The sequence below is a fragment of the Momordica charantia genome, assembly GCF_013281855.1.
Source record: "Momordica charantia cultivar OHB3-1 chromosome 9 unlocalized genomic scaffold, Mcharantia_2.0 BLBB01000009.1, whole genome shotgun sequence".
Taxonomy (NCBI): Eukaryota; Viridiplantae; Streptophyta; class Magnoliopsida; order Cucurbitales; family Cucurbitaceae; genus Momordica; species Momordica charantia.
In genome coordinates, this window is record NW_028275167.1 from 6846032 (window position 1) to 6867237 (window position 21206).

General features: G+C 33.8%; 2 protein-coding genes and 1 long non-coding RNA gene across 3 annotated transcripts; 1 reads left to right on the forward strand and 2 right to left on the reverse strand.

Annotated features, from left to right (window-relative positions):
• Positions 1-105: 105 nt before the first annotated feature.
• Positions 106-2467, reverse strand: LOC148208890 (uncharacterized). The gene is made up of 2 exons (XR_015787344.1): positions 2219-2467; positions 106-1816 (listed from the first exon to the last, which is right to left on the reverse strand). It is a non-coding gene; the product is annotated as an uncharacterized LOC148208890 (long non-coding RNA).
• Positions 2468-4303: 1836 nt separating this feature from the next.
• LOC111018411 (F-box/kelch-repeat protein SKIP30) lies at positions 4304-7043 on the reverse strand. The gene is made up of 2 exons (XM_022294473.2): positions 6803-7043; positions 4304-5445 (listed from the first exon to the last, which is right to left on the reverse strand). Exon 2 carries the CDS (start codon positions 5397-5399, stop codon positions 4359-4361), a length of 1041 nt encoding a protein of 346 aa, XP_022150165.1. The 5' UTR covers positions 5400-5445; positions 6803-7043; the 3' UTR covers positions 4304-4358.
• Positions 7044-12711: 5668 nt separating this feature from the next.
• On the forward strand, positions 12712-18264 carry NSN1 (GTP-binding family protein). The gene is made up of 10 exons (XM_022294541.2): positions 12712-13041; positions 13554-13615; positions 13724-13968; positions 14132-14243; positions 14355-14528; positions 15351-15574; positions 15825-16089; positions 16227-16406; positions 16726-16943; positions 17652-18264. The coding sequence occupies exons 2-10, from the start codon at positions 13597-13599 to the stop codon at positions 17946-17948; spliced, it is 1734 nt and encodes a 577-aa protein (XP_022150233.1). The 5' UTR covers positions 12712-13041; positions 13554-13596; the 3' UTR covers positions 17949-18264.
• Positions 18265-21206: the final 2942 nt, after the last annotated feature.

Genomic DNA, 21206 nt, shown 5'->3' on the forward strand with positions numbered 1-21206 from the left:
TCCATACCGGGTCATCAAAGTTGCACGACCCAAAACCTATTATTTAGAAAGTCTCGAAGGAAAGCAATTGAAACATCCATGGAATGTTGAACATCTCAAGAAATATTATCCATAAAGCGAAATGTATTATCTTGAACAAGTAAAGATCAGTCAGTTGGACTAAAAAAAGTCTCAGAAAATGTATATCTACGAGAAAAAAATGCATACAAGGTTGAGTAAATAAAAAGAAACCGTTAAACTACTCTAGAGTCTCGTGCCCCTATGGAACCTTATCCTGAGTCTCACCTTAAGTCTTTAAAGGCTAACCAATTGAGCAACAAGCTCGCTCAGATGTGCAGTTTTCAAAGTGCTGACGGTCAACCGAGGAACCCAACTTAGACGTGGCAGTGAGTGTAGCCGCAACACCTCTCTCAGCATCATCAACCTCTATCACTAGCATCCAAAGCACCCTTAGAAACCTCTCCTGGAAGACTAGGCTCTCCTGGCTGAACCCACTCCGACTCAAAAGCAAAAGGGAGAAACCCGAGGTCTACCTCTGGAAACCTCGCGCCCACCTGACTGGTCACCCATATTATGCTTAGCCTCATAGCCTCTTTCTTCAAGGTATCAAAGGCACCCGTCTCCCGCATCGCCATCTCCAGCTTCTTCGAGTCTCTCTAGTTAGCAGCAGATTGAGTACGCAAAGTTTCAAACTCAACCTGACGGCTAAATAACTCAGCCCTAGCCTGATCCACCTCATCCTCATGTCGCACGAGGTCCATCTTTAGAGTCTCAATCTCAGCCATCAAATGATCTCACTTGAGTTGTGCTCGACCAATAGCAGCCTCAAACTTAGCCTTCTGCTGGTCAATTAGCGTAGGAGCTCTCGGGCCTCCTCCAAGGCTTTCTCTGCTGCAACCTTCTGCTGCTGCAAATAAGAAAGCTCGGCTCCCATGCGGTGAACCATAGAGCTGACTCACACGCTAGCCTGAAAGACATACAATTGGTAACTTTAACAAAAAGAGAGAGAGCGCGAGTGAGCTTACCCTACGAATCTCATACAATGCCTGACAGAAATCTCGATCAGGTTCCCCAGCTGGAAACACCCCAGGGAGAGTCATTCTCTGTATCCTATCCTGGGTGTCCCGCACAGACCTATCAATGTCCGCCGGTAACACGGGAGCTTGGTAAGGCCCCAAAAAACCAAAGATGGGAAGCCGCATCTGGGACATGGACCCCTTAGAGCAGGGAGACTCCGCAACTGGAGATAGAGGCAGCCCAGTCACCACAAGCGCGGAACTCGAGAATGAAGGCCTAGCAGAAGGTGGAGGGGGAAGGCAAACTGTGGCTGTAGAGGCAACACCCGCAGGTCTCATTGGAGCAGACGCCTCTACTCCTCGATGTCGTTGGGAGGGTGGGACTGAACTAGAGGCTCCCCCTTTTGAAGCAGGCCTCTTGTTACTAGCAGGGAGGTGCTCAAAAAGGTTCATCTCAGCCTGGTCCTTAGAAAACTCGAAATAATCTAATAATAGAAGAAATAGTTACAAGAAAACTAAGCAACATAGGCAGAAAGACATAAACCACAACATGTTCCCTTATCTCTTATCGTTTCTCTCTCTACAAGTCTGTAGCCTCTCCACACCAAGACCCAACCTCTATTTAGTTATTTGACGGTCGACTCGCTCAGTGGGACAGTTCGGATAACTCAAACCTTCGGTCCAACCGTGTCACCCAAAATGCTTCAACAATATATGTTAAAGTTGCCAAAACGAGCATAGCTCAGCGATAATTGACGTATACCTTCAACCAAGAGGTTGTGAGTTCGATCCCCCGTTCCCTAAAAAAAAATGTATGTTAAAAGTTAAATGCAAAAACAAAACAGCACAATCCTGTTTCTCGAATCCAGATACATGTCTTGCTCTTGTGTTCATTTTACCCTTAAAATAAAGGTTTATCTTAGGTTTAATCAGACAATTCAGGCAAATCCCAGTAAGTTTCAATATCCAAACACAATAAATACGACCCAACCAAACTCCCAACAATCAATTCAGGGCATAAAAGCTTGAATCAGACCAGAACAACATCAGAACTCCTCACTGAAAGTCATAGTGATTCCACTTTCCAGATTTAAAGGTAAAAAGAATAACTATTCCATAAAATTAAAGCTAAAACGAATATAAACATCGCTGTGTGGGGGAAGGGAAATACAAAGTAGAGAAATAAGTGATTTGGGTTTCACCTCAGAAGAGAACCGAACAAGATGGAAATGAATCGCGCGATGGCTTAGACTCTGCAGGGAAATTGAGACGGTTCTTGGACTCGTTGAGCCGTATATGTAGAAAACCACGGTAATTTTCAGATTTCTCTTATTTTCAACAATATTTTATTTTGGCGGTAAATTTTAAAAATATTTGGGAAAAATAAATAACCAACTGGTTCCTTCGGGTGTAAGTCGGCATTTTTTAATTAAAAAAAAAGAAAGAAAATTATGTTTAAACCAAAGTTCAAAATGTCGATGTAGATGGAAATGTCGAGGTCTCGATTTTACGGACATGCTGTTGTCGATGGATATTTCGAGAAAAATTACGAAGATAATGGATATTGATAGAAATTTTTTAAATTAGTAAATAATACTTTAATTGTAGCTTAATTAGCCTATAACTAATCACTTCTAGCCATCATATCTAACATATAAGTAATATACTTATAAAAATATCGTCACGATAAAAATGTTGAAACAAAATCATGTATAGATATATGAAAACTATTCGAGACAGTTTAATGTTGTTTTTTTATTGATAATTTCTAATCCAATCTAGTAACATAATTGAATAAAATATATGAAATATAGATATATATATAAAGTATGAAATAATTTTTAAAAAATTAGTTTTAGTTTAAAATTTAAATGTTTAATAATAATGAGTTAAATTGAGTTTTTTTTTTATTAATTTGTTTTAAGATTTGGTTAGTTAAATTTAATTTAAAATTTATTTTTCTTTTAAATCAATTACTTGATGATTTTGTTAGATTTTTTAATTAAATTTTGTTTTTTTAAAATCGATTAATTATGTTAGATTTTTTCTAGTTAAATTTAGTTTTAACTTTTTTTATTTGTTTATTTTTTCTTTAATCAAAGATAAGAATCAAACTTTTCTAAAATTTAAATGTTTAATAATAATGAGTTAAATTGATTTTACGTTTATTTGTTTTAAGATTTTGTCAATTAAATTAAATTTAAAATTTGTTTTTCTTTTAAATCAATTACTTATTAAGATTTTGTTAGATTTTTTAGTTAAATTTAATTTAAATTAATTTTTTTATAAATGGATTGTTTATAATCTATTTCTTTAAGATTTTATTAGATTTTTATAGTCAAATTTATTTGACGTTTGTTTTTTTTTTGTTTTTTTCCCTTTTTTGAACCAATATGATAAGAATTTAACTTTAATTTCTTTAAAAGAAAAATAAAAAACTTCCAATGTCGTATAATTTTTTACTATTATTTTCGACTTTTTTGTTTACTCTTAATCGTTTAGGGATTCAATGCAAAAAAAAAGGGGGGGAAATGATTTTCTCCCCCTATATCGATGTCGAGACCATCGACTATCGACGTGTCAAGCGAAATTTTGAACCTTGGTTTAAACCAAAATGTTTAAAAGATTCCTTTCCTGGGATTGTTTTCTAAATAAAAACATCTTTCTTTTTTCTATAAAAGCTTTTGGAGGAATTATTCGAGGTGACCTTAAATAATTATGGTACAATTACAAAATATATATAATATGAATTTCTCGCTTTATTTAAAAAATAGTCTCATCCTTTCAAAAGTTTCAACATTGCCCTATCTTTTTTAAATAGTTCAAAAATATCCTACGAACAAAATTGACATGACAAAATTATAAAGTGCAGAAACTTCTCCCGCAAACTAACCAATATTGACTTAAACCTCCTTTAAAAACAATAACTTCTTTCACATCCCCTCTGTTTTCGCCCTTATAATTTAGGTCGTTTCAGATTTTGCAAGATCAAATTTTCATAATATACATTTCATATTTTTATGGAACATTCATGAAATGTTTAGTATTGAAATTTTGAAAGAATAGAAATATTTTTTAAACAAATTGCAAAGTTAAGAAGTACTTTTAGTAATGATTTTTAGAAAATCAAATATGTTTAGGTAATAATGATAAATATTAAATAAAAAATTAGTTTGAAAACCTTTTTTTTTTTTTTGAAGAAACAGATAAAAGATAAAAAAGAAAGAAAGTGAGAAATCAAACTGAAAGAACTGGTTGCCGAATGCCGAGTTAGAAGGCTGCCTCTGTAAAGCTAAGTAATTAAGCTTCATTGCATTCAGAAATTTCAATGGATTTCAAATCCTAAATTCTCAACTCTGTGCACCCAAGAACTGTTCCATGGCATCGACTCATCGGAGCAACACAATACCAAGTTGGTTTCTCACCCCTCAGGTTAAGAACATGCACGTCAGACAGTTTTACGAGATCCGCATCGAGGCGGACGGGGCGAACTACTCCTCCAATCACATACAATTCGCCTCTAAACCCAATCATCGCCATCCCGATTCTATGGAGAAACTGAGATACCGCCGGAATGACAACCTGTCTGTCTCGTCCATCCTGCTTGAAGATCAATCCTAGGCACATGACATAGAGTGAATCTTGAACGGCAGCCATGGGGCCGGGAAGCCAACCGTAATCCTCAACTCTCCATTTCAGCTCCAAAGTGTCAAAAATTTGTACTGTGGATTGCCCCTTGTACATAATGTGCACTTTTCCTCCTATCACTACTCCAATGCAGGTTGAATCATGGGTTTGAAGTAGATCAGGTAACGGAACCCAAAGATCCTTCTCAGAGTCATATATTTCAGTCTTGGAAGTTGATTTTGATGTGCTGGTGAAGCCGCCTGCAACAATGATCTTCCCTTCCAAAACACAGCAGGCAAACATAGCACGTGGTACGAGCATTGGTGCTCGCATCAACCAGTTTCGTGTTACAGGGTCAAAGGACCATACCTCATTGGTCGATAAGTTGTCGTCATGGTCACCGGTTAATGGATCAATAGCATCGCTACGACCACCGAGAACAAACAGGTATTGAGAAGTGGAGGCAGCCCCAAAATGCGAAAGATGTCTTCGTTTTGAGGGGAGTTCAGGGAGGGTGATCCAAAGATCTCGGAGAGGATCATAAAGCTGCCATGTATTATTTGGGTCATAAGAGCATACACACAGTAAATCCTCAGATGAACCAACCTCTTGTCGAGCTCTAAACAGTTCAGCACTACGAAACGCGGCTTTCCAAGAGCGAGAAACGAGTTCCAATTTGGGGTGGAGGTAATATGGGACACGAGCAAGGCATCTAAGGGCAATTGCATCAGGGAGGCCTTCAATCAGACCAGACATGGTCTTTCTTTTGTACTGATTAGTCACTTCACAGAAAGATGGCTAGCTGAAACATCAAGAAACATATAAAAACTTGAGATAGTTAGAATTAAATCAGCACTTTCCTCCAGTTTCAAAACACAAGAGAATAATTGAAGGAGCTTTAGATTATATAAGATATCGGTATAGAACAAGGGGGCCAGTGAAATTGTTATGCTGGCTCAGACTGTGATTGTGCGTATTTCAGAATGAAAATAAATGAATTAGGAGCACTGCAAAAATTGGTTGAATCTCTAGGAAACAGGCATTTAAAACTGCAAAAAACAAATTTCGCAAGTAGGAAAACTTAATTTGTGTCTCATAAAAGTATCCAAGTTTTGATAGATGAAGCCTCTAGTTGCTTAACAAGTTATTTTAACAAATAAAGTTTCCCAAACATTTTTCTAAGTCTGTGAGAAAAGTCTATTATGAGAATTTAGTCGATAAAAATATAACCACATTTCTACCAAATTTTTTCCACTAAAATATATGTAATGCACCAATTAATATAAGATCATTTTGGCAAAAATCTGCTATTACTTTTCAAGAAACTAAAACAAAAAAGGGTTCAATGTTAACACGAAACAAGCTCATACGAGCGGAAAACATAAATCGTTCATTCAACTCAATGTACACTAGCTGACCTCTATTGTATGAATATCAGAGGTCATCAAACTGAATTTAAACTAACTAAACAGTCTCTAACTAACTCGGATGCATGCAGACTATGGTTAGCTTAACAGCCTGAACTAATACAATTAGTAAATGTCTTCAAGGTGTCACGTAGTCAGAAGGAGATTCGAGCACGACACCGTTGATGAAACAACCCAAAAAAATTGAATTATAACAAGTTATTATATGATTTCTAGTACAACCGAAAAGATATTAAGCACAAGTAAATAACTCTTGGAAGTATCAAATGAGTAGTGTTATATTAGTAACATGTAGGAATAATAAGACCTATTCTTACTTTTGTTGACTTGCATTTCATTACATTGAGTAAAAATTCAAAAAGTAGAGAATCAAGATGAATCACTATCTATTGCTTGCATATCCCTACGTTTCTTCCTCATTTGATCTAATCTTTATCGTCTCTCGAAAGTTTACCTCGTGTTTAATCATACAATTTAGGCAAATTGCAGTACATTTCAATACCCAAACACAAGAAATACAACATAACGAGAAATCCCACAGTCTATTCAGGTCATAAGAGCGTAAATCAAACAAGAACAACATCATGGCCAGTGCAGAGTCAATGCTCAACTGATAATTCCAAAAAATTAAAGCTAAACAGATATATAACATCGTTTTTGCGGGCAAAAACGAAGGCTCGAGAGCTCTAAATTAGATCAATAGTCTCGCCTAAATAAGTGGGGGAAACTTACTAAATAGAGAAGCAGAGTGGTTTCGATTTCGCCTCAAAGCAAAATCAAGAAAACTGAAAGGATTCGCTGGGTTGCTCAGATTTGCGAGTTGCGTGCATGTTTAGATGATGAATTCTCAATGTCTTTCTGTGGGATTGTGTCCAAAATGTGTACCACCAAGAAGATGAGGCCTGAGTTCTTTGCTTGTTCTTGCGGATGGAGAGCTTCACATAATTATCAGCTTTTTTTTTTCTTTGTTTTATTATTCAGACGTCGACTTTTAATAATATTTTATTAGTTGGACTTTTATCTTCCGTTCACGTGATTTTAAATTCACGACGGATTTCAAATAAATTGGATTTTTTCTTTTAAATAATCTTTTTCTTTTTTTTTTACTTATTTTCAAAATAATGTTCAAAAGCATATTAAAAGGAAAATGCAAAATTTGAAACTACTTCTAACAAATAATGTTTTAGAATTCAAGGCACTACTTAGTCAACGTGGCACCATATTTTTTAAAAAAAATAAAATAGACGATCATATAAAAGGATGATCTTTTCAAGAGAGGGACGACGTTAGTTTTAAAAAAAGAAAATAAAATATTAATTATATCGTATTATATATTAACAGATAGCATTTCTTTTCAACGTTAGTCTTTTGCTTAATGGATGGAACACATTTCTTACACCCAGGCTTTCTCTATTTTTATATTAGTCAACTTCTTTCTTCTTATTATTAATATATAAAATAGGAATATTATATTTTTCAATAATAATAATAATAAGTATAAAGTTGATTAACATATGGACAATACTTTTTATAAAAATAATATTTTATATATTATTATTTATTATATAATATCTATATAGTATTTTATAATAAGAATCCAAAATTAGTCTTTCGTGAAGTAGACGTAGATAAAAATGTGAATCCAAAATTAGTCTTTGGTGAAGTAGATGTAGATAAAAATGTAAATAGATTGAGCATAAGAAAGTTAGGTGGTAAGGAAGCTACTGCCCTATTTGTTGGATCGGTATGACAATCTCAGAGGGGTGGATATGATTTAATCACAATTTATAAACTTTTTATTACGGTGAGCCCAATTTAAACAATTATGTAAACTTTTTACAAATAAATAATTTTAACACAAAATTAAACAACAATTTAGAAATAAAAACACCATAATTAATTTCACCACCCAAATATTCAAATATAAATATTGACCATAAACATGAATAACAAATTCAAACAATTGATTTCATGAGTAAAGATAATTAATTGCAAAAATTAAATAGAGTAGGGTTAGAGAAAATGACACAAGAAATTTTATAGTGGTTCGACAACATCGACCTACTCCACTTCCTAAGCTCCTCTTGGGTGTTCCACTAGGAAACTTGACTCTTTTCACGGTAGGAGTCAAACCGATACAAAGACTTTTTTTTCTGTGAGCAAGAAGAAACCCGACCCTTTCCACGGTTCACGATCAAACCGTTACAACTGCTCTTTTTCGGGCTCAAGAGCAACCCTTACAAATGAATAGAAATTTGAAGAATAATCTCACAACCTCTCTAAAAAGAATGGATACACAAATTTTCGCTCACAATTTTGTAAGAAAATTCTTACAAAATATTTAGAGAAGATAAAATTAGAAGCACAAATATCTCTCAAATAAAATATCCCACAACAGCCAAAGCGAGCATAGCTCAGTGGTAATTGACATATACCTCCAACCACAAGGTTGTAAGTTCAAATCCCCTATTAAAACCAGGTGGAAAGGCTAGGTTGGGGAACTCGCCCTCTTATACGTGGAAGAGTATCCTGTGGGGTCGTGCTATTTTTGAGAAAGGTTATTGTTAGCGAGTGGGAAACGACCACAGTGTTACTAAATCTTTTCAGTTAAGAGCGCTTATCATTTGAGTATGCATTTTCAGGAGGATTCGAGGCCCCTGCATCTTCAAACCAAGTTAGTCAAGCAAATCGGTAGAAACGTTCTTGGAAGACTGCGGTGATCCCCAAAGTCAAGATTATGTGCCGGAAATTTGTGAAGGATATCATTCCCATTAAATCCAATCTTCACAAGAAGAGAATTATGACTGATTTGTGTTGTGTGTTTTGCTGGAACTTTGGTGAATCGGCGACTCATATTTTCTGGGGGTGTAAGGTAATTAAAAAACTCTCAGAAGCCTAACTTTGGTCTTTTTAATGTTGTCAGGCGAAATTGGATCATGGAGGATTATTGGACGTGGATTTTAGACAACTCAAGCATAGAAGATTTGGAAGCGGTTCTGCTCGGGTCGTGGGCGATTTGGAATAAAAGGAACAACATCGTGTTCAATGGAGGGATTTACAGTCTGGATGGAAGCTCATCAGTCGGGCGGCCTCAACTGAGTGCTTCGGAATAAATCGGTGGACGGACCAAGTAGCATCAAGGTGCTGGAAGCCATGGCCGTCTTAGAAGGCTACGAGCGGTACAATCTCTAGTGACTTATCCGATTAGAGTGGAAATCAATTCTATGGAAGTGGTGTCGCTATTGCGGGATGAAGACACAGACTTATAAGAGATTTTCTAGGTTGTTCATGAGATGAGAGAGAGCGAAATGTGGGATCTTGCAATCCGTTGGTGGTTTTCGTTTGTTTATTGAAGTTTTATTTTTTCCCTCTTTCTTTTTTTTTTTAAACTGACCCATGCGTCATTGCATTAAATGATTTTTTTTATGTGCTTTTAAGTTACTAACGGTAACTTTTATATATATATATATATATATATATATATATATCTTTTCCTTTCCCTTCAATTTTTCCATTTTTTTTATTTCCATTTTTTTTCAAGAACAATACAACTTGTCACATATCACTTTTCTATTTGTGCACGTAGGATTTAATTGTCACATTATCCACCTTTGAGAATTTATCCTTTCAATTTCATTAGGCTATAACTTCTTCGTTTGAGCTCCGATTTGGATAATTCAAAATTCGTTGGAATCGTCGTATCGAGCTCTATGCTGCGGACACTTTAAAACACTAAAATTATCAATAAACAAAATATGTATTATCAGTAAATTATATAATATTATTGAAGCTCATAATAAATTTATGTTTTATAACAATAATTCTTACACACCAAAAACAATTAATACTAGGTGTTTTTATTATCATCAAAACATTAATTAATTAAATTAATTAACCGAGATTAAGGGCCAAAAAGCCAACACCAAATATTAAAAAGGAATTTTAGTTGTTAATATATATAACAATATAATTATTTTTTTAATTGCATGCCTACACGGTCGTCGACCATCTTTTTATTTAAAAAAAACAACAAATGTGACATTGCCTTAGCACCACGTTGTATGGTCGTCAACCATAACCATATCCTAAAAATAGCACGGTCGTCCCTTAATGCACTGAATTCCAAAGCATTACTTTTAGAAATAGTTTCAAATTTTGCATTTTTCTTTTAATACGTTTTAAATGAGCATTATTTAAAAACAAATCCAATAAACTTCATATTTGAAATGAATTCCGTGCTTTGTTATCGTATTTAAAATAATTATTTAAGCTCTAAAGTTAATGATTTTATAAAATTTTAAAATAAATTGCCTATTTAAGATGGTCCTGTTTAAATTTTTATTTAGCAAAGTAATATTTAAAATTTGCAATTAGTCCATATTAGCCTACTATACTTTCCTTTTCTCAAAAAAAAAAAAAAGAAGTCTATATACTTTCCATATTGGTCAAACTTAGTTCATGTATTTCAAATTATCATTTTCATCCCTATTCTAAAATTAGTTCATTATGCACTTTTAAAATGTTTGTACTTTAAATTACAATTTTGGTTCGTTCCGGGTGTTCACGAGTTGGATTGGGTCGAGTCAAGAGGGATTTTGGGACTAAATCGAATTTTTAGGTTGGCCATATATATATAGGAACCATCGAGTTTGAATTTGATGGTCAACCCAACCTAATATCTTCGAGTTGGGTTGGGTTGTCGTGTTTTATTTTTTATTTTTATTTTTAATTATCACGATAGCAATAGATAGTTAGGATTAAAACTAAATGGACAGCCGATATTAAGATATGAATAAGATAATATGAAAACCCTAAATGAAAGGTTAAGATTAAAATTAAATGCACAATTGATATTGAAGATAAGTATATTATTATTAATATTATATAATTAAGAAAATAAACATATATGCATAAATTCGGGTTGGGTTGAGTTGACCCGATTTTTTAAAGGTTGAACCCAATACCCAATCCAACCCGATCGGATTGGGAAAATCACAACTCAACCCAACCCGAAACTTCATCTAACCAAACCCAACCTGATCGGGTTTGAGTTGGGTTCGTCAAGTTGTCAGGTTTTTTGAACAACCCATACCTTTTAATTTTATCTAATTTATTTAGATTAATAATTTGCATAACATTTCATTCACTCCATTGTTTGAAATGCAGCATAAACTTGTGTTTGGTGGTTTATATTTGGTTGGGTTAAATTTTTGCAATGAGAGACCAAATTGGTAGTTACTTAAGAGTATATAGATCAAAATAGACGCTTTTAGAGTACAACTTACTAAAATGATAAAAAGAAAAGTTGAAAATACATTACTCAAAACGAACTAAGACCGCACATAAAGGATTACAATGGTATCTAAACCTAGTATATCCTTTTTAATTTGTATCAATCTCCATCAAATATACAAAAAGAAAAAAAAAATAATAATAACAATACAATTAATTTCACATCATTCTTGCTCGACCAAAGTAACGCAATTTAAAACTATTTATTATATTTCAAATTGCAATATTTAAAATAATTTATTGAACTTTATTGATGTGAAATAGAATATTAGTTACGACATGTTGTTCTTTCTATATAAGTCGAAAGTTCAATCTTTCGCCCTCGAATATGTTGTACTAAGAAAGAAAAAATAAAGGTTAGTGTTGTGTTAATATAATCTAAAAATACTAATAATTTATATATTTGTGAAATACAAAGTCAATTTTAATCTATAATATATTTTCAAATAGATCTCTTGAACAACTTATTATATATGAAATTAAAATTTAGAAACATATTAAAGTTAAAAATTATATTTATAATTACTTTAAAGTAATACAAGTTCACATACATATTTAAATTTAAAGTTATCAGTTCACATTAAAGAGAAGATTGGAGTGAGAAATTTTGTTTGATATAGCTAATTTGAATATAGCTAATTCGTAAATGAATGACAACGTGAGCTTAATTTAACGGTATTAGTATCTATCTCCAATGATAAAGTTATAAGGTAGAGTTCAAATTTCTGACCCCACTTGTTGTACTAAAAAAAACCCGTAAACACACGTATTCTTGTATAGGGATGATCAAAATACCCACTAGACCCGATCCCTGTGGGTACCCTATCCGATCGGGTCGGGGATTCCCCGGTTTGATCGGGGATGGGGTCAAATCGGGTATCCCAATCGGGTTCTCGATGGGCATGGGGATCGGTTCCCCTGTCTCGTCCCTAACCCCGCCCCGTTTAATTTTTTATTACTTTTTATATAATAATATTAATATATATTAATTTTATAAATATTTTATAATTTTTTTTTAAAAATTCAAGTTAACACTCCATTTAGCCACTTTTTGTTTTAATAATAACGAAAATTAAATAAAAAAATTTAAATTTAAATTTAAAAATTTAAAAATATATTTGTAATGGGAACCTATCTCGATTGGAAAATCCCACTTCCAAAATTTGGGGACGGAGGCAGAAATAGGGAAAAGGATCCCAACGGAGCAGAGATGGGGATGGCCCCCGACCCCGCCCCGTTGCCATCTCTATTCCTGTCATGGGTTTGAGATTAGTATGGAGGGAAAATATATATATATATTTATAAAAGTTTAAAATAAAAAGATTTTAGTACAAGGAGAAAGTTATTTTTCAATAAAACTTGCCTTCTTAAAAAACCCTACCAAAGCCCACCAGCCCTCTTCTCTATCTTTCAGCCGTTCCCCTTTATCTCTCTCACTCTCACAAACCCGCGACTCTCCTCCGGCGGCGAACGACCCACAACGACGATCGGCGGCGCCTCTGACCTCCATCTTCGGCGACGGACGGCCACGCCGACGCGTTTTCCGAGCGGCGGCAACAGACCCACGACTGCCCTTCCGCCGCAGCAACTCTCGAGCAGCGGTGCATCTTCCCTGCGACGCGTTCTGACCCACGCGAATATCGCTCCTGCGGACATAGATCCACATCCTTTACACTAAGGTGAGTGAATGTTTTGTATGGGAATTTTTTGGTTCTAAATTTTAGTGGGTATTTGGACTGTTTGTGTAAAATCGTATTTCTGTAAATTTGAGGTTTTTGGAATATTTGTTATGAAATTGTATATCTGAAATTTGGAGATTCTTGGGACTGTTTTATGAATTTGTGTTGCTTTATTTGGGCGTTTTGATTTTGGTTCAGGAAGTTTGTCATTCGTACATCACCGACGAGTCTGCCCACATAAAAAAGTCTCATTTGGTTGAAATTGAAATAACTTTAAAAAAGCAACTTATTTTGTATTATTCTTAAAAATACTACGCTTTTGCTGTAAAAACCCTCAAAATTTTACGAAGAGTCACTGGAGGTAAATTCTCTTTCGACGGCATTTTCGTTTCCTCCCTATTTTTCGTTGTTCCTTATGTTTTTTCTCTCGCTTCTTCTGTTATAGCGTGTGATGACGGTAAAATGGGTTTTTTTTAAGAATATTTTGCTCAGTCATTCTCTTGTGTCGACAGTGGAGGTCATTTGCATAAAGCCGTCGCCCCTTGAAACCCAAAGATGGTGAAGAGGAGCAAAAGTAAGTGGGTTCTATCTATATAATTTTGGAAGCCAACGTACGTTCTTCAATTTTTTGCAGCATGAATTTGTATGATTTTTCTTCTTTAACATATTTTGTTCCTTGTAGAGAGTAAAAGCAAGCGGGTTACTTTGAAGAAGAAGTACAAGATCATTAGGAAGGTGAAGGAGCATCACAAGAAGAAGGCAAAGGAAGCTAAAAAGCTAAGCTTCAAGGGCAAGAGCAAGGTTGAGAAGGACCCAGGTATTCCTAATGATTGGCCCTTCAAGGAACAGGAGCTCAAGGCTCTTGAAGCTCGTCGGGCCCGTGCTCTTGATGAGATGGAACAAAAGAAAGCAGCTCGGAAGGAGAGGGTATAACAATTTTTACTACTTTTTATCAAGGATGTTTCTAGATTTTTTATGTATGTATATATTTATGTGCCTGTGAATGCAAGGCTGCATTCTGATACTCCATTAACATTACATTGTTGTTGTAGCAATTTACTGGTAACTTAACTGTTTCATTCTTGTCCAGGCTCAGAAAAGAAAGTTGGGGTTGCTAGGTGATGATAATATTACTTCTGCAGAACAAAGTTTAGGAAAGATGAAGGATGGAAATGACTCTGCTGCACCTGCACGGAATCGTGGTAGGTTGTTTTCTAAGAAGAGTTTAGATTCAAAAAAAGGAGACAACAAATTGGGATCTTCATATTGATGTTGGAAACTTGGGTTTCTCACGTCTGACTATATATATGCAGATAACTCAGATAGGGCTTTCTACAAGGAGTTGGTCAAAGTTATTGAGGCATCAGATGTTATTTTAGAAGTCTTGGATGCACGAGATCCCCTTGGCACGCGTTGTATTGATATGGAGAAGATGGTAATGAAAGCGGGTCCTGATAAGCATCTTGTACTACTTCTGAATAAAATTGGTAATTTCTTCCCCTTGTGTCAAAGTTTTGTTGACTAGGGAAGATGAACGTACACATGGAAAATAGATGCCATACAACACTGCCGTATTGATTCATTATTTCCTCAAGAAGTTGAGACATGGACATGATTGAGACATTTTTTACTACAATTTAATTATATATCTAAACACATTTCCAAAGCTTCATTCTCATACGAAAGCATTTTAAATTATAAAAATTAAAAACCACCTATTAAAGTTTAATATGAAAGAATAGATAATGAATGTAAATTTTAAGAAGTTGAAGATGACCATATATTCCATATCTTTAAATGATGCAATCTTTTAAGTTATAACAAAGCATTAAGGTAATCAATAGTTTTCTTATAAGAAAAATAAAAGAAGGTCAAATGTTCGTATGTTATATACTTAAAAGTGATTTCAGTGTTTTTCTTGTAAATGCCATTGTGTCCCTTATATATTTTTGTTGCCAATGTGTGTCCGATTATGTTACATTGTGTCCAAAACCAGAAAAAAGAAATGTAATACTCTAATTTTTGTGTTTGACATGTTTCAAGATTAGAGGAGTTGAGTTGTTAAATGATCCCAAAAAAGAAATAAAAAAGATTAGAGGTGTTTAATGCTTTTTGGTAACTTATAAGTTAACCAAATTAAAGTGTTTGCACCTTTTAGTTTAAGCTTGATCTGCTCTTCATAAGATGGAGTCAATGACAAGCTATTTCTAGTTAGATATCCTCTTTAAGGTGATGGATTGATTAGTCATGTGAGGCCCAAGAAGTTGCATAACTTATATATGTATTTATTTATATATTTTTCATAACAGATCTTGTTCCTCGAGAGGCTGTTGAGAAGTGGCTCAATTATCTTAGAGAAGAATTGCCTGCTGTTGCCTTCAAGTGTAGCACGCAAGAGCAGAGGTCCAACTTAGGTTGGAAATCTTCTTCAAAGATATCCAAAACAAAAACAAGCAATTTATTGCAGAGAAGTGACTGCCTTGGAGCTGACACTCTTATTAAACTGTTGAAGAATTATTCAAGAAGTTATGAGGTACTTCTAGTGTTTTTGGGAGTTCTATAAAAGATTTTACACTTTCCAACTGACCATTCTGATTTTTTTTCTTAGTGTTGCTTTTTGTGCCTTTGAAAGCCTGAAATTTTCAATCATCCCACTCTGATTTGAGGCTTGTTTGTGGATATATATGCCCTGGCTGACCGTATTCCCTTTTGCTCCATATGAGTAGTTTTCTAGCATGCATTTTTTAAAGCTATCTCCTGATAAATTTACTTCCATTTGGCAGATCAAAAAATCAATTACTGTTGGTGTTATTGGCTTGCCTAATGTTGGCAAGAGCAGTCTTATTAATAGTTTGAAAAGATCCCATGTTGTCAATGTTGGTGCAACGCCGGGATTAACAAGATCAATGCAAGAGGTTCATCTAGACAAAAATGTCAAATTGTTGGATTGTCCTGGTGTTGTAATGCTAAGAACTAAAGAGAATGAGCCATCTATAGCTCTTCGGAATTGCAAAAGAATAGAGAAGTTGGAAGATCCCGTTGCTCCCGGTAAGTTAAGCATGTTCTTCATTAAGCAACTTGTTCCAATATTTTTTATTTATATTTATTTTGAAATGTTGTAACTTCTTTCCATGTCATTGTGTTTTAGTATTCTAAAGTTTATTTACCACTTTTGGATATCATAGTTAAGGAGATCTTGAAGCTTTGCCCTCCCACAACGTTGGTAACTTTGTATAAAATGCCAAGCTTCGACACGGTCGATGATTTTCTGCAGAAGGTAGCTATTGTCCGGGGCAAACTTAAGAAGGGTGGTATTGTGGATGTTGAAGCTGCGGCTAGAATTGTTCTGCACGATTGGAACGAAGGTATTTATACTGATCTATTTTTCAATAGTATTTTATTACATTCTTTTAAAACAATAACTTTCTGGACTTCCCATGGTATATGATAATTGCAAAATAAGTGAGACTTCCTACAGAGATCACTAAGAACTACTTCTGTCGGCCTTATTAATACAAGGCATGATGCAAAAGGATTTTCTAGAACACATGAAAGAAATAAATCAACACCTCTTTTTTCCTTTTTTTTTTAAGTTTAGGACAAAAGAACACGACAAGCTGCCATACAAAATGTAAATACGTTTTCCAGTGTGTGATTTCAGTATGTTGCTTGCTTTGATGTCAGGTAAAATTCCATATTACACAATGCCTCCTGTTAGGAGTCAGGTAGAACCTTCAGAGGCGAGGATTGTCTCAGAGCTCGGGAAAGAGTTCAACATCAAAGAAGTTTATAGCGGTGAATCTTCATTCATTGGTAGCCTCAAATCTGTCGATGATTTCAATCCTGTTGAAGTTCCTCCAAGTTGTCCACTCAATTTTGATGATAGTATGCAAGAGCAAGAGGTATCTCTTTTTTTGTTCTCTTCACATCTATTTATTTATTATTATTTTTATATATATAGTTAATAGCCATTTGACACTTCTGAGTTCTCTGCAACTAGTTGGATGTATAGAGCATTTAACTGATATTATGTGTATATATATTTCATATCTGTGCAACTAATTAGGTATTTAGCCGCCTTAAACGTAATAGGGTCCGGTGGTTCTCCTACGAGAGAGGGGCATGCAATCTTTATAGGTGTGCTTGCTTGGGTGCACTCCTCAAAAATTGCCCCTAGGTGCCTTGCTTCTCGAGGTGCCCTTAATGAGGTGCACTTGAGGCGTGTCTCAGTGCCTGAGCCCAGTTTTTTTATTTATGTTTTAAACTTTTAACTTTTGAGGAAGAAGCTATTAAATCTTCTTAAAAAATGTTCTAACCGGGTCTAATTTCTTAGAACTTTTCATTATCTTATTATTCATAATGCTATTTTTTTACATATATAATTTTTTTAATACTTCTCTATTGTGCGCCTCGCTTTTTTCCGCCTTGCGCTTTAGTTTGTTGAAGACACTAGAAGTATATGTTTTTAGAGATCACGTGATCATATGCTTCAATAAGATCTCTTTTAAGAAAAATTATAATTTTTGGGTTGAGATTTGCATCATGTTCAAAGTTCTGTCTTCGATTTTCTGTTATTTACATGTGGGAACATATACTTTTCTGCAATGCAGAAAGACAATGCTGAACCATCTAAGCAAAACGACGAAGTCCTGGAGAACGTGTCGGATAATAGCGAGGACGAGTCGATGGGGCAGGAAGAAGACGAGGAGAACGACGAAGGCAAACCCAAGGGACAGGATGCAACGAGCAGGCAAAACGAGAAGCTGTATGCAGCAGAAGGTATTCTGAATACAAAAATGAGGAGAGCAGAGAAGAAGAGAAGGAAAAAAGCTAACAATAACAGTAAATCATCGGATGCCATGGAAGATGATGACTATGATTTTAAAGTAGATTTCAAAAAGAAGTGAATCCATCTCCCAACAGAGAACAATAAATCATAATCAGAGATTCAGATTGGCTACGGCTGCCATGGAAATCAAAGCATATGCTCGTGGCTGTAAATTCCAAGTTTTGTGATATGCTATTTAAATGCAGTTCTTAGAATTTATGGCCTCTTAATGTGAGGAAATTTTGACTAGTGATATGTTTTTTTTTAAAATTTTTTTTATCTGTACGATTGAAGAAGCATATTTGAAACAGTTTTGTATGGAATTATAGAATCTTAGTTTTGGATTTGGATGCTTCTTTTTGAGGTATCTATAAACGAATATTATATTATTTGAACCCATGATTTCAAGGTTGCAACTTTCTATTCATTTCTGAGAAATGAATATTGTATCACAATCGTTTAGGGCTCTTGATAACTATTTTTGTTTATAGTTTGTAGTTTTCTGTTTTAAAATAAATAAAAATTTAAATATATTTGGTAATCAGTTTTAGTTTTCTATTTTGAAAAAGTTAAGAAAATTGAAAATTCCCATTCTCGAGTTCTTTGATTTGGGAATTGTAGGAAAAATTATTAGTTTTATAATTAATTTTAATTAGTTTTTAAATTTTAAAAATGAAAAAGTGTAATAAATATATACTAATTATTTTTAGAATTATTATTGTCAATAAATATGTATTAATTATTTAAAAATGGAACTGGGGAGCTTAAATATAGCTCAACCTAATTGGCATGTGATTCTCTCGACATTAATTTATAACATGTGAGAGTTGAGATTTGAATTTATGACATTTTGGTTAGAAATAACGTTTTAACTAGTTGAACCAAGTTCGAGTTGACAATTTCTTACTTATGTTGAATAGTTTAATGATACTTAAGTCTTATAATAACAAAATTTAACAAATTCGTTTGTAGAATGACCTAACTAAAAACTTTTAATACATTAGGGATAAAATGGAGAACCTTACTAGATTGGATTTAGAATTTACTCAAAAGGAAGATGTGATCTTGAAAGGGGAAATTATATTTAGTTGACAACAAAATAATTTTATTATAATATTTGCATCACATGTTTATACGTCTGTGTTTTGACATCCATGGAAAAAGTAAATTGATATTAAAAAAAATTATTAATACGAAAATATAATAAATGCCTTGACAATTAAAATATTTACTCTATGTTCTAGAAACGCTATTGTACATAAAATTCAGACAACTTGTACATTATTTAGGCAAAATTGGAAAAAAAAGTACCCCTTAAATTTGCCATATGTATAAAAATTTCCCATGATTTTAAAAGTTTCAACCTAAGGATGTTCGTAGGACAAGGCGGGATGGGGAAACCCATCCCCGCCCTCCATTTAATTCTCCATCCCCACAAAATTTCTAGAGGATGAGGTGGGGATTCCTCGTGGAGAATTCATGGGGATCGAGTTTCCTATGAGGATTTTCCCCGTTTATTCTTCTACTTTAAAATTATTTTTCTTAAGAAAATTTCTAATTAATTAATTAATTAATTTCCAACTATAAAAACTTTACTTACATGGTCTAATCCTCCTCTATATATTCGGTGGGTAGAGAAGAATATGATTAGTATAGGTAAATATAGGAAGAATAATAAGATTTTTTAGTGTATATATATATTAAAAAAATGCGAGGCGTGGTGGGGAATGGGGATGAGGGATGCATTCCCCGGGGACGGGAAAAAACTTTCCTCATCCCCACCCCGGGAGGAATTTAAACGGGGATTCCCCACCCCATTTAGGTAGATCCCTACGAGGACGGGTCCCGTGGAGAAAATGAACCTCCCTAGTTTCAATACTATCTTTGTCATTTCATAAATGTTTAAAAAATATCTTTTAGACAAACATTCGTTAATATTTTGAACGAAAAATTGACGTAGTAGAATTCGAAAACAATGGGGTAATTAATGAAAGTTTGCTTGGAAAAGTTAAATGTCACCACAACAAATTTGACCTTTAATATGGTCAATTGTGGATTCATCATTGTAAATCCATGAACTTTTTTTACGTCATTAAATATCAGATTTATCGTATACCAGGTTGCAACAAGCTTTCATGAATGACCATGTCATTACAAAATCTGGCACATGTATTTTTTTTTAAAAACAGGTGAAGGGTAAACTCTTGAAATGGTAGGTATATTTTTTAACCAGAGAACAAATTTTAGGGTTTTTTTATTTGTAATTTAGGCCATTATTTAGGAAAATGGACCAAAATGACCAAAATTGTTTTTGTGTTTAGGAAATTGACCCAAAGTTCAAAAGCTATTTTTTCTAACCTAAAAAAGTGTTTTTTTAAAAGTCAGAAATGTGAATAGACAATTATGCCTCCCATGCCACTCTGTCTTTGGTTCTTGCGTTTTCAAACTTGGGAAGTGTTGGAATCTTTTTGTTCGACTCTCACATAGTATTTTAATCGTTTTCTGAATCTGAAGTTCGAATCTTCGAATTCAGTGTTAAGAATCATACATCGAAATGATCAAGCAACCTAACAAGTTTTATAACATATATGTATGATCTATTCTTCCGTTCTTTGAATTTTTGATTTTCCAGCGAATTAGAGGGATAGTTTCCAACATAGGAGGAGGACGTTTCATAACTTTCCTATATATATATTATTTGTTATTTTGCTTCAAGTATGCCCTGCCACTAGCAATATTATTTGTTATTTTTAAAAATAAAGTTATCTTTGGCTCAATGACTTAAAATGTAACCTGCCCCTAGCAATTTTGCATCTCTTCGCGATGCAAAATAATTCTCTTTTATCTTTGCTAACATGCCAGAAAATTTTCTCCATTCTAACTTATCCAGGAAAGAACTCGCAAGAGCGAAAAAAAGACAAAAAAAAAAAAAAAAATCTTTTAGGACCGTTTGTTTTTGGGAATACAGAAGTTTCAGATGCCTGTAATTTCAGATTCCTGATATTTTTAGATGGTTATAAGGATGCCCGAGAATATTTGGATAACCATGTTTGTTTTGTAGGATTTATTCGATCTAAATTAATATAATGTTCCAAAAACATCTTTATAAATATTTATATAATTTATACATTAATCTAATATAATTTACATTTATATAATAGATTTTCATAAAATTAATTTAAAATTTTAGATTTTTATATTAATTACGTATATGTATTAATTTTTGTACGTTATTAGATAGAATTCATATTAATATAATTTTTTTTAAAGAAATAATTAGTATTGAATATAAATTTCATTTTCAAACTTTAGTATTTTTTAAAAAATACAATTATAT